Source organism: Lygodium microphyllum, chromosome 19 (genome assembly GCF_053477565.2).
Source record: "Lygodium microphyllum isolate KBCC chromosome 19, Lygodium_microphyllum_v1.1.10, whole genome shotgun sequence".
Taxonomy (NCBI): Eukaryota; Viridiplantae; Streptophyta; class Polypodiopsida; order Schizaeales; family Lygodiaceae; genus Lygodium; species Lygodium microphyllum.
In genome coordinates, this window is record NC_141153.1 from 72577206 (window position 1) to 72594242 (window position 17037).

Consider the following 17037-nt stretch of genomic DNA (forward strand, 5'->3'; position numbering starts at 1 on the left):
GTAAAGGCGCTTGTGCCTAGCCGCCCCTGTATTATTGCATTGATAGTACCCACACCTACACACTGCAGGTGGCGGGCACCCATCACTCTCACTTCATTTTTTATTCTTTCAGTGACATTTGAATAAAGGGAAGGCCGGTCACACATCATGACTGTTGGAGTTCCCACATCTTGAGTCTCTCCCTCTTGCTCTCTTGCTCCATCCCCTATATTCACACCTCTCTTACTTCCACTTGCTCGTGTTTCCACTTGGGCTTCTCCCTTCAAAATGTATCAGAGCCTTCTTCTCCATGAGCTCGAGCTCAATCCGGCATTGCTTTAGCTCTCATTCGAGTTACCTACAGTAGGGTTTTACGATTGGCAGCCATAGCTCCACCTCTTGAGGTTCATATTGAGCTCTCATTACTCTAGGACTTCTTAGGATGTATTGGGGCTATCTCAGGTATTCTTGAGCCTACATTGAGCTTATTTCAAGAAGTATTCAACTCAATATTCAGGGCTAGAAATACAAATACGTTTTTTCAGCTATGGCCATTTTCAAGCACTTGTGCTTGCTTAACCACTCTTCGGCATTGGACAAAGGCTTTGGCATTATTTACCACTCCTCCCGGCATTGACAATTAACATTGAACATTGGTTTTGAGTCATTGAGCTTTAGCTATTAATTGTGCAAACAAGGCAGCATGCTGTCATAAAACATGGATAGCCATATCTTCAATGTTTGGGAGTCGTATATGCTGCTCAGGATGCCCATATACATATGTTTTGTTGCTGGATACTTGAGGGATCACATGTCATTGGTTTGAGATACTATTGGATTGCTTCAAGTACTCTTTTAGCTCGGTTTTCTCATCTGTCATAGTAGGTCTAAATACTATTTGTTTGGGAAATGTCATGCTCTTGGCTTATGTGATGCTCCCGGGATGCTCATTTGATGTTGGACACTTGAGGAATGTTTGACCAATGTATTGGAATGCTTTTGGACTGATTTGACTCATATTTGGCTCAATTTTATTGTCATTTTTACTACTGTAATAAGCAAGGCTTAAGGCTATTTTATTAGTGAAAGCATATGCCTATTGCTTGTTGATGCTTCCCGGCTACTTGGGATGATACATTGATGTCTATGGTTGATGCCATGAGTGCTTTTGGGCTTTGATTAAGCTCACTTTTGCTCAAACTTGACTGTCATTTTACTATTGTACATACAGTGGATAGCAAGCTTTTAACAGGGACAATCTATGCCTAATACTCTTTCATGCTATTCGGGCATTCTATTGGATGTATTGATGCATGACATTGAAGCTCTATGCTTGGTTATGCTATTGAATGCATTTGAGCTTAGGACATTTGACATTGGTTGTCGGTTACTTCATTAGATGCTTCAGAGGCCTATGACCTTACGGCCTTGAAGCTTTTATTGGGTCTTATGCTCCCGACTATGTACTTGATGTATCTTGGGTGCTTGGATGCCATTCACATGAGGATTTGAGCTTTGTTTGCTCGTTTGGCATCTGACTTTCGTTCTAGTGGGAGCCGCTTGGTTGACACTTGATGTTACATTGAGCTTTGGATTTTATTTGCAGTTGATCTTGAGCTACTTCACCTTCTGCTCGTGTGCTGTAGGCTGTTGTATTATTTATGAGACCAGTCCCCTCCATTTGATGCTATTTTGGTCATAATTTGTGGACATTTCATTATTTGGTCCATACCTCATGTTTTTAGCTTGTTTTGGCAGTGGGTTTGGGGCTGTTTGTAGGTATTACAACAGCATGTTTGGTCTATAATATGCCTTTTTTTCTTACAGTATGGCTAGTCATTCAAATGACAGTGCCATCTTCAATATTGAAAATGGTAGCAATTATGGCTATTGGAAAATCCAAATTTGGTAGGTTTTGGTGTAGAAATCTCAGATTAAGCCAATCAAATGTAAGAGCATTAAGCCTGAAGGTCAAGATCAAGATGTATGGGATGATTTAGATGAGCTCTGTAGGTCCACGATTATCTCATCTCTCAACAAGCAGGTTTATTACGATGTTGTCACAGATTGACAGTTTGCATGGCATCTTTGGTAGAAAATCCGTAATCTCTATGATAAGCAGAGCCCTGTCTCTCAAATGTATTGGTTGAAGTAGCTTATGGACCTTTGTATTCGTATGAAGGAAGGTACCAATGTTTCTCAGCATTAGAGCGAGTTTCATACTATCATTGGCCAGCTGTCATCGCATGGTATTGACTTCAAAGACAATCTTCCACCTTTGTTCTTGTTGGTTATACTACCCGAGTCTTGGGATATATTCCGTTGTCACATGGGATTCGCATGGGAAGTTCGTGAAAGTCGCTCGCTGCAGGGACGCTTTGAGATGGGAGAACTCAACATAAAATAATTATCTAGAAGAGTTTAGTTTCAAGTCGAGTGAGAAAAAGAAATTCTTGAATTAAAATATAGACAAGATACATGTTCAAAAGACTTTTCGGATATGATCAAAATCAATTTGAGAAAGAAGAGAAGAAGGTGGAATTGAGGAAGACAAGGGGCATTAAGCTTCATAGCGACTCGCGATGATGAAACTTCGATGTAGGCGAGGGCTTAAAGCTTGTCCTCAAGCCTTCTCTCCAAAATTCGATGACGGTCTTCAAAGAAGGTGAGGGATACAAGCTCAATCTCTAGTCCCTCTCCCTTGATTTGATGGCCTTTTCTCCTTGTCCTCTCTTTTATAGTTTTTCTCCACTTCCTTTCAATCATAAAAGCTTAAGGCGTTCAGCTTTGAAGCTTATGCTTTTTTTATTTCTTTTCACTATTTTCTTTTTTTTTTTGCCCTATTCTTGTCTGCAACTTGTTTGGATCATAACTTCGTCATATGAACTTCGAATATAGCCGTCTAGGTACTCAAATTGATAAGAACGCATCTAGTCGACAAGCGTACACGGGCAGAATTGCGAAAACCATAAAAAATAGGCGAAAATAACGATTTTCGTAAATCGCGTCACTTTTCTCCATCTTTTGTCTTGGACGACTTATTCCCTTCAAAATAAGTCACAATATATGTTTGGATCCATCTAAAGTGGGAATTAAGTCATCTAAATGTGATACTAGAGATTTTAGACTATTTTAGTAAACCAGTCTTGCTTCCTGTAAATCTTGTAGAGATTTTGCAGTTTTTCCATGTGTGAATGTGCAACACCACGACATCTGCCCACTCCTAACGTGCACATCCTCCGACATGTGCCAACTTGTTTACACTTACAACATTGTTCCCACCAGGATCATATGGGTAATAATTTGGGTAATTTGACACATAGGCAAGATAACATAGGTTAACACAACATCCTCCTGGATCATATGGATGAATCAAAGTAGGCATGTCTTCGTATATTATCTCTGCATCCAGTGGCTTGTCGTAGATCATCACAGCATCCACTGGCTTGTCGTAGATCATCACAGCATTCATATCTTCTTTGGCTGGTTGATCATTAGACCATCTCGTGACTCCAATCTTATCCATATCTATCTCCATAAATGGTGTAAACTTTGGCAAATCATCAACACTATCCAAAGGTAATTTAACCTTATTGTCAATTGTCTTATATTGTTGCTGTACTTTGGCTTCTTTGCTACAACCTGCAAATTTCAGCTTTTGTTGTAAATACCTTGGTGAACACAAATTTTGCTGTGTATAAACAATACCCAACTCTTTTTGCTGAAATATTTCAGCAAAGAACACTTTTTGCTGAGATTTCTCAGCACCCAAATTTTCTTGTTGCATGAAATCAGTAATCTTGCAATTCATCGCCAGAGAATTGATCTGTAAGACATATGGCATCTCTTGATTTTCAATTTTCAGCAATGCTGAAAGATCCTCCATAGTATGCAAGTATAATAGGCCGTCATAATAAAGACCATCAGTAATCTCCTCATCAGAATCAATCTCCTCAGTCTTCTTCAAGTTTATAGTCATCTCAATGTTAGAAAGCAACTTAAATCTAGGTTGCTTTTCCGGCTTCGAATCCTTTGTCTTCGGGGCTTTTTGATCTTCTTGTACTTTCGATTTTTGAACATCAGCCATACTTTGCTCTGGTTTTGAAGAAGAAGGCTGAGAAATTGGATCACTCCTCCTAGTCACCCTCTTTGAATCTTCAGACTGATCATCATCTCTTTTCCGCTTCTCCTCAACAAGCGTTTTGACTCCTTTAGAGTTCACCATTCTGAAAGAATTTGCAAGGGTAGATGAAATTGGGACTAATATTGGAGCTGGCTACTGCACCCTTCTAGTTCTTGTTTTGAAGGTCTTTTAGGTTCTTTAATATCTTCTCCATCATATCATTGATAGTCGGTATTGCAGTTGGTTTGGCAATGGCAGCAGGAATAGGCATAGACATAGGTATAGAAGTAGGCATAGACATAGGATAAGAAATAGGAGTAGTGGAAGGAGCAATAGAAGTAGGAGAAGTCGAGGTAGGAGAAGACATCGCTAGAGGTGTTTGCATGCCGTTCTGCAACAAGCGAGCCTTCCATCTCTGCCTCATTGTTAATGTGGAAACCGCATCAATAGCATCTTGTCAATATGTCTTCAATCCCATGGGCTGCGTACGGTCTTCAAGAAGCTCTCCCAACTTATCCTGAAGTGTAGGATCAGCCACTTGCAAGAATAGCTCCACTTTCTCCGAGTTTAGAGCTCTTTGCTCTAGTGCATCCAACTGGTTATATCGCTATTCAAACTCCTGCAACAACTCAGAAGCAACAAGTCCTTTGTTGGTCTGATAGACCCACTCTCTAAATGTCTTCCACGTAGCAATACCATAATCCCCTAGAAAATATTCGTCTTTGAGTGCTTTCTTGAAAACATTCCAGTTAGAGTCTTGCACAAACAAATCAGTCACTCTAACCCGCAAAGCAGGCGTGACAAGCCGTAGAAAATAGTTGCTCCAATTGGATGAAACCTCGAAGAAGCGCATTTGGCTTTCAAAGACTTTAAGAAAGGTTGAAACATTCCGGCCATTAAATAATTTATGCTCACTTACCACAGCCTCGATCGCCTTGGTTGCACCATGTGTATGCTCTTGTTCTTGATGTAGCATTCGTTGTTGATCCAATTGTTGTTGATGTAACTGCTGCTGCTGCTGCTACATAGATAACTGCATTTGCTGATTCTACATCATAATGGCTGAAGAAAGAGGTTGTAATAATGTCTTCATCTCATCGATCGAAAAGGTAGAAGCACTCGATGATGAAGTGGGTGGAGTCTTCGAAGAGTCTCCCATCTTTACAATCAGAAGCGACGCTTTCACGTTGGGTTCACCAGGTGTCGTACGGAATTCGCATGGGGAGTTCGTAAAAGTCGCTCACCATAGGGACACTTTAAGATGGAAGAACTCAACATAAAATAATTATCCAAAAGAGTTTAGTTTCAAGTCGAATGAGAAAAAGAAATTCTTGAATTAAGATATAGACAAGATACATGTTTTAAAGACTTTTCGGATATGATCAAAATCAATTTGAGAAAGAAGAGAAGAAGGTGGAATCGAGGAAGATAAGGGGCACCGAGCTTCATAGCGACTCGCGATGAAGAAACTTTGATGTAGGCGAGGGCTTAAAGCTCGTCCTCAAGCCTTTTCTCAAAAATTCGATGACGGTCTTCAAAGAAGGCGAGGGATACAAGCTCAACCTCTAGTCTCTCTCCCTTGATTTGATGATGGCGTTTTCTCCTTGTCCTCTCTTTTATAGTTTTTCTCCACTTCCTTTCACTCATAAAAGCTTTTTTCTGCCTTGTTCTTGTCTGCAACTTGTTTGGATTATAACTTCGTCATATGAACTCCAAATATAGTTGTTTGGGTACTCAAAACGATCGGAATGCATTTGTTTGACAAGCGCTCGCGGGCAGAATTGCGAAAATCCATCAAAAATAGGCGAAAATAATGATTTTCGTAAATCACGTCACTTTTTTCCATCTTTTGTCTTGGATGACTTATTTCCTTAAAAATAAGTCACAGTATATGTTTGGATCCATCTAAGGTGAGAATTAAGTCATCTAAACTTGATACTAGAGATTTTAGACTATTCTAGTAAACCAGTCTTGCTTCTTGTAAATCTTGTAGAGATTTTCCAGTTTTTCCATATGTGAACGTGCAACACCACGACATCGTATTGCTATGTGTGCAAATATTCCCGAGAATGGGCTGAAATCGTCTGATGTAGAGGGTGCACTCTTGAGACAGGAGATCAATAGGAAGAATGTGGATGCTTCTTGTACTTCTCATACTTTGGCTGTTCGGGGTCGCCATGATGGCAAGAGCGGGAATGACCACCATGGTAGAGACTCACACAAGTCTTATTTTAAGTCTTGTGGATAGTCTTAGAGTAAGTTTTGTGGACGTAAGTCCGATTTGATATGCCATTATTATGGGAAAGTAGGACATATTAGGTCGCAGTGCCATAAAATACATGTTGATAAGCACAAGCAAAAGGGCAAAGGGAAAGTGTAGGACAAGTCTGATGATCACATCATTGTCCCTGCTAAGTCCAATGTTAAGATTGAAGAGATCAATGTAGTGTTGTAACGTGACTCGGATGATGATTACATACTTGCAGCTTTTTCTTTGGATGAGTCACAACTGATTGATGCCTCGCCTAGTTTTACTTAGTGTTGGTTGATGGATTAAGGGGCTTCCTTTTATGTGACCCCTCATAGAGAGTGGTTCCACTCCTATCGCAGTATGACTAGATCTGTCCGTTTGGGAAATGACTTGGCATTGCAGATAGTTGGTATTGGTGATATCCCGCTGCAGTTTGGTTTAGGCAGTATGTTTACTTTGCATAATGTTAACATATACCGGCTTTCACGAAGAGTCGTATCTCTTCTGGCATACTGGATGCTGAGGGTTATTTTGTTTCCTTTGGGGGATTCTTCTTGGAAGATTACCCATGGGAGCCTTGTTTTGGCATGTGGTGCCAAGTTTGGCACTTTATATCCCTTGGTTGTATGTGGATTCGTAGATCATGTTTTGTTTGTGGTTGTAGTTCCACATGTATTTCTTTGGTATCGTCGCCTTGGGCACATGTTCTTAAAGGGAATGAAAATGCTTACTCATTTGCAGTATCTTCTGCCCCTTGACTATAAGCATTTTGAGTCGTAATCATTGTTTGTATGGCAAGCAGACATATAGTACACATAAGAAGTTTGGCACTTTGCGCATGGGTGAGCCTTTGGCTCTTGTTCATTTTGATGTCTGTGAATCTATGCCTTGTCAGTTGTTAGGAGGCGTGAAGTACTTTGTCACATTCATTGATGATTACTCACATAAGGTCTGGGCATATCCCATAAAGCTGAAATATGATGTTTTGGCTACCTTTTAGTGCTTGCATTGGTTGAGAACTAGTTTGGGTATAGGTTGAAATGGCTACGGTTTGATAATGGGGGTGAGTATGTCTTTGAAGCCTTTGAGTAGTTTTGTGATGTGAGGGGTATTAAGCATCGGTTGACTGCTTCGTACACCCCACCCCAGAATGGTATGGCTGAGTGCATGAACATGACAATACAGGAAAGGGTCCGTAGTATGGTGCTAGGCATGTTTACCATAATAGTTTTAGGTTGAGGCAGTGACTACTGCCGTACACTTGATCAATCGATCTCTTTGCAATACTATTAACTTTTAGGTTGCAGAGGAGGTGTGGTCAGGAAAACCTCCCTCGTATGCTCATTTGTGTGTTTGGTTGTGAGACATTTTGCCATGTATCCAAGGACAAGGGCACAAAGTTGGATCCTAAGTCCATGAAATGCATCTTTCTTGGTTATGGAGATACATGTGAGATGGGCTATTGCCTATGGGATCTACAGGCTCGGAAAGTCATCCGTAGCCATGATGTAGTTTTCCATGAGGAAAATGTTGGGTGTAAAGCCCCTTCGGGTGTAAACTCCCTCGTGTATAAACTTACGGTGTGAATACACCCTTTACTATGTACCATAACATATAAATACATTTTTATTCTTTGTGTACTGTGCAACACACTGGTACACTCTAATACGATTCTTTAAGCTCTTTGTTCTATCTCTACTCACTCTGAGCTTGCATTCTGATCAACATTCAAGTGCAACAAACTGGTATCAGAGCTGACGGTGCAAGGCAGTAGCCACTGCAAACAGTGCTCTCTCTTCATCATTGGGATCAATGGTCAACAGCTGAGGTAACTCTTGCTGTAGGCATAACAATCTGGCGGGCTGTTGAAGAGCAGGCGACACGAGTGCAGGTCAATCGAAGTTTCCACGACAGGACAAGCACGTGGGGCTGGGCTGACAACCAGCGTGGGTGAGAGCAGACGGACGTGAGGTAGGCAGTCGACGGGGACCAGCGTAACGGGCACTCGGGGTAATTGGCCAAGTGACGGGACTGTTGTGTGACGGGCGACGGGGGGCTGGACGAGTGACAGGCTGTCACGCGACATGACTGCACGGACGCAGGTCAATGGTCCAATATCTTTTTTTAAAATTAGAAAATTTCAGTCTGATTTATTTTCCCTCATGCGGGTGTTCATGTGAGCAAGCATAGAGCACAAATTTGTGCCAATTTGCTCCATAAAATTTGGGGCTTTTCCCAAATTTGGTGCCTAACACATATTTCAGCGATTCTCGATCCACAAATTGCAGACATTGAGTGCACGGGCCTCGGAAATTTTGGGAATTTTCAGATGCAAGTGAAATTTTTGCTTGACTGAGCCAATTTCTTGGAAATTTGTGCACTCTTGAACCTTGAAATTTAGGGCTTTTGCAGAATTCGTGAAATTTCTGCAACATTTGCCCGCACTTGATGCTCCGGATGATGTACTAATGCAATCAGTTCAAATTTGTCAGTAAAATTTTGAGGGTTTTGCTGAAATTTTAGAATTTTGGCAAAAATGATGTTTGAAATGTACACTAGAAACACTGTTGGTGCAATCTTGGTGCTGTAAGCAGTGAGATTCATTCCCACTTATGAAACATTGAAGAAATTGCAGAGCATATTGCAGAGAATCTTGTTTTCTTTTGTGTATCAGAAATACTTGGTTACATATGTATGTAGTACATATGTTGGGCAGCTTCCATTGAGCTGATGTATTGCTGAACAGTCATTTTGCAGCAGTCTTAGTGATTATTTGCAGATCTAGGATTATTGCAGATGTACTTTTGGTGATACTGCTGAAGTGGGAGTCACCTGGGTGATGTATGCCTTGAGTATGTGCTGAAATTTCAGTTATACTGCTGAAAATCATCAGTCCTACTGCTGTACATGTACTTGGACTAAACCTTGCACTCATTTTCTGAAAATCTGGGCTGAAATTAGCTGAATATTCAGCTCATTGTTTGTTGTCATAAATTGCAGTATAGCTTTTTGGTGCATTGCTGAAAAATGGCTGCAAATTTGTCTTTGATTTGTGGAAGGACAGGATGTAGGGCATTTTGTTTCTCAAGGACTGTGAAGATGCTCTCTTGGAAAGTAATCCTGCAACTATGATAGATGTGGATTGGGCTAGACTCAACAAGAAGGCCATTGCATACATTAAGATGGCCGTGTCTGATGATGCACGTACAGACATTAAGCATCTTGATGCGGGTTATGCTATATGGAAAAAGTTAGAGGACACTTGTGAAAATACAACTCTAGTGAATCGAGTGCATCTTATGCGCAAGCTTGTGAACATGGAGTTGAACGAGTCTAAGCCAGCAGTTGAGCATTTGAGTACTTTTACAGGGATTTTGAGTCAATTACAGGACTCTGGTTTGCCGGCCTTCGATGATAAATTAAAGGCTATTTTCTTGCTGATGACTTTGCTTGATAGCTGGGAATCTTTGGTTGTTTCACTTAGTAACAACCCTGCTTTAACCTTTGATGGTGTTCTCAATGAGGAGATCATAAGAAAATCTAATGGTGAAAGCAGTGGGGCTGAGCTTGTCATCTTAGAGGTAGGTTAGAAAAGAGGGGTAATGTAGAAAATAAAGGCAAAAGTAGGAGTAAAAGCAAGGGCAAACGGCAGGATGTTACTTGCTATCAGTGTGGGCGTGAAGGGAATAAAAAGCCCGATTGCCGGCTCTTCAAGAAAGAGCAAGAAAGAAAGAAACAACAGGGTAAGAAAAAGAAGGATGGCAAGAAAGATGATGACAGCTCTTCCTCAAAAGTAGCAAAGGCAAATGTTGCATCCAAGTGTAGTCATTGAAGAGCTTCCTGACATTGAAGAGATACTTGTTGTAGCCTCATTTCATGATGCAGATATTATGGCAGCAGCAAGTGAATATGCACATCACCAAAAAGGAGGTAATTGTGCCTTAGCTCATGATGGGCTGTCACAATTGTGGATAGTGGATAGTGGTGTCTCTTTTCATGTTACTCCCTCTTCGGAGTCATTTTCTGTATACACTGCAGGCTGCCTAGGCAAGGTTTACTTGGGCAACAACTATGCATGTGAGATAGAGGGTGTAGGTACCATTCACTTGGCTCTTGAAAATGTCTAAGAACTGATTTTGCATGATGTCAGATATGTACTTGGCATAAAGAAAAGTCTACTGTTAGTTGGGCAGCTTGATGCAAGAGAGTATTTTACTACCTTTGGTGGTGGATCTTGGAAGGTCCACAAAGGCTCTATGCTGATTATTGAAGGCAACAAAAGGGGGACTTTGTATTATTTGCATTATAAAGCATTACCTGGCAAATTCTTGGCTATGGCCGAAGTCCACTCACAGATGGAACCTTGGCACAAAAGACTTGGCCATATGAGCCATAAAGGCCTTCAGGTTCTCTCCTCTTTAGGAAAATTTGATGTAAAAGGCTTTGGTCTCGAATTTTGTAATGGTTGCATATATGGAAAACATGTGAGGTCTCCTTATTACTCTGGTGTTGTTAAGAAGTCCAGATTAGTACACTCCGATGTGTGCACTATGCCTGTTAATTCATATGGAGGTGCACGGTACTTTGTTACTTTTATTGATGATTTCAGTAGAAAGTCATGGATATATGTGATAAAGAGCAAAAAGGAAGTGTTGGATGCTTTTAAAAGGTTTCATGTTTTTGTTACTACACAGAAAGGGCTTAAGTTGAAAGCTATAAGAACGGATAATGGGGGTGAGTATGTCTCTAATAGGTTCAAAAAGTTTTGTGAGATGCATGGTATTAAGAGGGAGTTAACAATCCCTTATAATCCTACATCAAATGGCATGGCTGAAAGACTTAATCGTACACTTTGTGAGAGAGTTAGATGCATGCTGTCCATAGCTAATCTCCCACAACAGTTCTGGGGAGCTCTTAAAATTGCAGTTCATGTATGTAATCGCTCTCCCAATCGTGCATTGGAAAATGGTATTCCTGAAGAGGTTTGGTTTGGCAAATCTACTTCACATGACCATTTGCGTGTCTTTGGTTGTGATGCCTTTGCGCATGCTTCCTCGGGACAGGAAGATAGTACGCAGCTGAGACGTAGTATTTAATGAGGCAAAGTTGCTGAAAAATGCTACACATGGTGATCTTGACAAAAAGAAGGTCAAATTTCAGCATGAATAGCCAGCCATTCAGCAGCCATTAGCTGAAGATTTTGTTCCTTTTGATGCTGAAAATGAGCAGCAACCTATTGTGTTACAGCCAGAAGATAATGGACAGCAAATAGATGCATAGGATGGAACAGGACAGCAAGAAGAACGTGCTGAAAACAGGTTACAGCAGTAAGGAAATGCTGAAAATCAGCCACCAAGTAATGGTGTGCACATACTTGAGGATGTAGGCCCAGTGCCTGACAATACAGATCATTGGGTAAGGTCTACACGTGTCAGAAGGCAGCCACAGAGGTTTCAGCCATCTTTGGACTGCATTTTGTTGACTGATGAGGGTAAGCCTTTGACATTTAGAGAGGCACAGTCATGTGAAAACAATAGAAAGTGGGAGTTTGCTATGCAAGAAGAGTTGAAGTCTCTGTATGCAAATAACACATGGGAGCTTGTATCTTTGCCCAAGGATAGGAAAGCTATCCCTAATAAATGGGTTTACAAGGTGAAATGTGTTGATGGGAAGCCCAAGTACAAGGCACGGTTGGTTGCTAAACAGAAGGAAGGGATAGACTTCTAGGAGGTCTTTTCACTAGTGGTGAAGATGACTATGTTGTGTGTTTTGTTTGTTCTCATTGCATTCTTGGATTTACAATTGGATGAGATGGATGTGAATGTTGGGAATAAAGGCCTCGTGCCTTTAAATGTGCTCAGGTGTGAACACATACTTAGCACTTGTACTTACACATATATATCTATCTAAAAACCTGAAGGTACACACTCGTCATTGTACCTACAAACGTGCTCACTCTCTACTCTGCTCTCTCTCACTCTCTCTGTCTCTCCGAACGCAATGAATACTTGCTGTCTTGATCTTCGTGCCTCTCCCGTCACTACAAACTGGTATCAGAGCCATCAGGTTTTGTGTGCTTTCCGAGATTTGACAAGACCAGCATTCTTGATGACTTGTGTGTCGGGCTGAGGCAGAAGGCACGTGCACAGAGGGTGACCAGTGTGGTGACTAGGCAATGTGTGGCGTCAGGCAGGCGTAGATCGCCAAAGGTTTAGGCGGGCAGGACCAACGGGCAGCACCAATCGATAGGTTCTTTGATACCAAATGTGAGAGTGGAGATGGTAGCTCTCAGCTGGAAGCACACAGTAGAGAGAGTGAGAGTGAAGACATAGGCACGACTCATGATATACGACTCGTGTAGCATGAGGCTAGCCCTCACATCTTATGCCATTTTTAGTTTATCTTGGTTAACCTGATAATATGCACTGCACATACTAAGAAGACACTGTATTTGATAGATCAGAATGACCTATTCTCTTGAGGCCAAGAGGGCCATGGTTCTGTTTGGTGCAGTTGTGTTTAATGGATTTTTTTTTGTAGTTGTTGCAATAGATAAGTTTGAAGGAGCACCAAGAGGGAGCCAATTGCTGAATGTAAGCTTTTTGTAGCTAGTTCAAGTGATATCTTTCGAAGTTATTCTTCCTTAAGTAGAATGTGTTATGTGTATTTTGGGAAATTTTCTTTTTTGTATCGGGGGACTGACAGTCAAGTCATGAAGTCCCAGCATTAGGTTAGGCATGCCTGGGGAGATTTGTCTGCCTCCCCGATGCAATTCCCAAGTGTGTTTGTGAAAGTACAAAGTACAACCCTTAGACCGAATTGTGTAACATAAACACACAAAAATAATGTGACTGGGGGGGAAAGAACCTCTTGCACGGAGAGTAAAAAGTGCCCCGGTGTCCTAGTGTAGATCATTGACACTCCTTTGTAAGTGTAGGCGTGAGTGAAACCCAACATTCATGACAGATTTCTCCAAGAGCTGACTACCACCTGAAGCAATGTCTCAGACCTATTTCCAGGACGTGAGATCTTGAGAGGAGGACATTTTTGTAGGCTGATCAGACCAAACGAGATTTGTCTTGATCAGATCATGTTGTGCTTTTCTTGCTTCTGGCAGAAAAATTTGCCAGGGAGTTGCCCATCTGACTTGGGAGACTTTTTGTGAGGGAAATGGGTCTCTTCCACTTTCCTTGTATCTGTAATTGATTAAATGTATTTGAATTGTAGAATACATGTCATACAACCCTCACCAAGTTGCCACACTCGACTAGATTGTGTAATGGCTACATAGATCATCAATCTTAGGCAATATTTAACTGAGAAATCATAGGAAATTACCCCCTCATTCTTTGAGCATCTTTATCAGCAAGTCAAATGTGCAATTAAAGCTCGTGAGATTACTGTGCTTTTGGCAATTGTATTGTGTCTCCTAGATGCATCAACTTACAAAGTACAAGGTTGATCATGGTTGTTTTCTAGTGTGAGGCTCCCTATTATGGAGCTACAAGGAGATTTTGTTGGGGTTAACCATCATGCAACTGCAATGGGTGTTGGCAATTAGGACTGCATTTCCACTTATGAGCCCTCTGGAGGTTTGGTGGATTTTGAGAGAGAATTGAGGATGTGTCTGAACACGATTGCTGTATTTATTGTCATTTTAGACACGTGTGGATATTAACAAATCTTTGGCATTTATAACTAATGTGAGCAGTTGTCGCTATAAAAAATTACTTTCAACCTTCTGTTGATTGAAATTTATTGAGTGCTTGTTTTTCTCAAATCATCACCATAAATCTAATGCTGTTTTATTTCCAGATGATTGAAGCACGCTTCAATGCTCTTCTCAACCACTCCAAAACCCTCATGAAGAAGAGATGGATTTTCGGTATTGCAGATGAGTTCATTACCAAACAGCTTCCGCATAACGTAACTTGGGGTTTGAGTCTCATGTATGCCATGGATCACCAAGGGGATCGTTCTTCCACTTCTGTGCAAGGTAGAAAGGAGTGCTACTGGTTGGTTATGTGATGATGGTAATATTCTGAAGCGGTCTGATTAGTGGCCTTGGATTGAGATAAGTATGATGTTGTTGTTTATTCTAGGGGAGTTGGCACATGCCCTGCGGTTCTTGGCTTCAGTTGTATCACAAAGCTTTTTGGCATTCGGTGATCTGTTGGAACTTTACCGGAAGTTTCTGGAATTGTCTGGTGGCATAACCAGAATCTCAGAGCTCGACGAGTTGTTGCATGCAGCTCAAGAAGGTGGTCCCTGCTCATGTGCACCACCTGCATACTATGCCTTTTCTTATGAGCATCAGTTCACATATGTATATGTATCCTAGTGAATAGATGGATTGAAGGTGCAGTTAAGCGTTTGTTTGGCTTATGCATTTTTCTTCAAGCATTTTACTGTCCTGGTTGTGATGCTGAGACAAATTTAAAGGTAGTTGATATCATGTTAAGGAGTAAATTATCGATGAATTGTTGATTTCAGAACCTAAAGTCCCTTCAAAAAAGCCACTTTCCAGTGAAGCCGCAAATGGTGGTGTTGGTTCGATGGCACTTAAAAACAGTGAGAACATTGTATTCTCAGAAGTAGATGTTGTAACGCCAGCACAGAAGCTACTTGCCAGGAAATTAACATTTATGGTTTCCCCTGGGAAAAGTTTATTAGTAACAGGTAAGTTTCACTTCCCTTGGTCTAATTGTGCAACTAAAACTTTGTCTATCCTTATCTGGACTTGTACTTTGAGAGAGAGCAGTCTAATTTGTCTGGACATTGTACTTGAAGAGATTGACTCTATAGTTTTGTTTTGACAGGTCCTAATGGGGCTGGCAAAAGCTCTTTGTTTCGTGTACTTGGTGAATTATGGCCTATTGCAAGTGGCCGAATTGCAAAACCAAGCAATTCAGCCAATGACCATTCTAAGATGGGGCTGAGTCGAGAAATATTTTATGTACCGCAGCATCCTTACACTGCTCTTGGAACACTTCGGGATCAAATCATTTATCCATTGACATTAGATGAAGCCATCTTGAAGGTTTCACAAACATATGGAGAAGGTGAGTTATTGATCATCTGCCCTCTTGACAGTTTGATTCATAAGATCCACCAAGTGTAATCATGATTTTTGTGGTGATACAGGAGACAAACATCAAGCATTGCAGTTATTGGATAGGAGGTTGTTATCCACATTGCAGGATGTGCGGCTTGTATATCTGTTAGAACGTGAAGGGGGGTGGGATGCAGCTGTAAATTGGGAAGATATGCTATCCTTGGGGGAGCAGCAAAGGCTTGGCATGGCAAGTGCACAACTTTAATTAAAAAGCAGCAAAAAATGAGTTTTGTGTTTGTGCAGCTAAGTTTTGATTTTTCTTGCTTAATGACAGGCACGTTTATTTTTCCACCAACCGAAGTATGGCATATTAGATGAGTGTACCAAGTAAGGCCTATGAGTACAGCAGGATCTTTTGCGATTTGAAATTGTTGAGCTACTCCTCAATACTTTCATGTCTTTTTTTTGACAGTGCAACAAGTGTGGATGTGGAAGAACACCTGTATAAGCTAGCAAAAAGAATGGGCATAACAGTGGTCACCATCTCACAGGTGATCATCAATGCATCCTCACATTAAGAATTGCTTGGGTATTTGCATGGTAATCTAACACTTAGTTATATATTTTCAGAGACCTGCGCTTATCCCTTTTCATGCTATGGAACTTAACTTAGTTGATGGGGAAGGTGGATGGGAATTGCGTGCGTTGAAGTCAACTGGCAACAAAATAAGTGAAATTGCATGAAGCAGTTAACAACAGTTCCCTAAACAAGGGCAACATGGATGCTGGAGGTGGCATGGTCCCCCCAGCAATGTGTGTGGGTGTTCCTACACACGTTCAACTGAGCCATTTGTGCCTCAAGATTAAATTTCTTGGGCATATGGTTAAATACCAAGAGAGCAGTAGGCTGGTTAAAAATTTTAATGCAAAATTGATCTGTAAAGTATCTCATACTCTGCTTAGGAGCTTCATGCAGCAAAATGTAAATACTAGAGCTGTAAAATATCTCTTGCTACTTACGGGCTCCATGCAGTGTAAATTCCTGAGATTATTCTTTTAGAGTTCAAAGCATGTGCATGGTAGTAATTCACTGCCTTCCTCAAAAGGAATGACATCCTTGGCCCCAATCTTCAAGAAGCAAGGATACACGGGTTGGATTACAAGCTACTCTCAGAGTAATATGTGAGTCATGCATATGCTTGGAAAGCCTGCCTGTGTGCACTCACAGGTGCTACAGTGCGATTTTTGAGGAATGCCATCCTTGAACTCTGTTCATTAAGAAATGAAATCAAAAGCTACATTCAGACTCATATGCTGCTACATTCAAGTAACTCCTTGGGGCATTGATTTGTTCAACCAAGTTCTTTGTTCTGGGGTAGGACCATGTCTTCAACCTCTTACCCTCACAGCCATGGTTTTAATCAATGAATACCTTAATTTGAGATCAACAATCGACTTTGATTGACTTCATGGATCTAAACATTCTTTAAAGATAACGAGTTCCTTTGTGATCTAGACCACATTGTGTGGTACTGTTACATTTCCCTCTGCATCACTTTTTGTAAATGATGCTTTGTTTTCCATTCTCCAGTAATTAGTGATGCTAAGTGCTAGTGAGTTTTTACAAGA

At 41.0% G+C, this 17037-nt stretch overlaps 1 protein-coding gene across 1 annotated transcript in view; it reads left to right on the top strand.

Annotated features, from left to right (window-relative positions):
- The window catches only part of ABCD1 (peroxisomal ABC transporter 1), a 36477-nt gene extending 19709 nt beyond the window's left edge, over positions 1–16768 (top strand). Inside the window, exons 19-26 of the mRNA XM_087700296.1 lie at positions 14169–14349; positions 14456–14614; positions 14847–15032; positions 15173–15415; positions 15498–15655; positions 15743–15795; positions 15881–15959; positions 16039–16768. Of these exons, the coding sequence (XP_087556422.1) occupies positions 14169–14349; positions 14456–14614; positions 14847–15032; positions 15173–15415; positions 15498–15655; positions 15743–15795; positions 15881–15959; positions 16039–16152 (1173 nt within the window). The 3' untranslated portion in view covers positions 16153–16768. The remainder of the gene's footprint in view (positions 1–14168; positions 14350–14455; positions 14615–14846; positions 15033–15172; positions 15416–15497; positions 15656–15742; positions 15796–15880; positions 15960–16038) is intronic.
- The last annotated feature ends 269 nt before the right edge of the window (positions 16769–17037 follow it).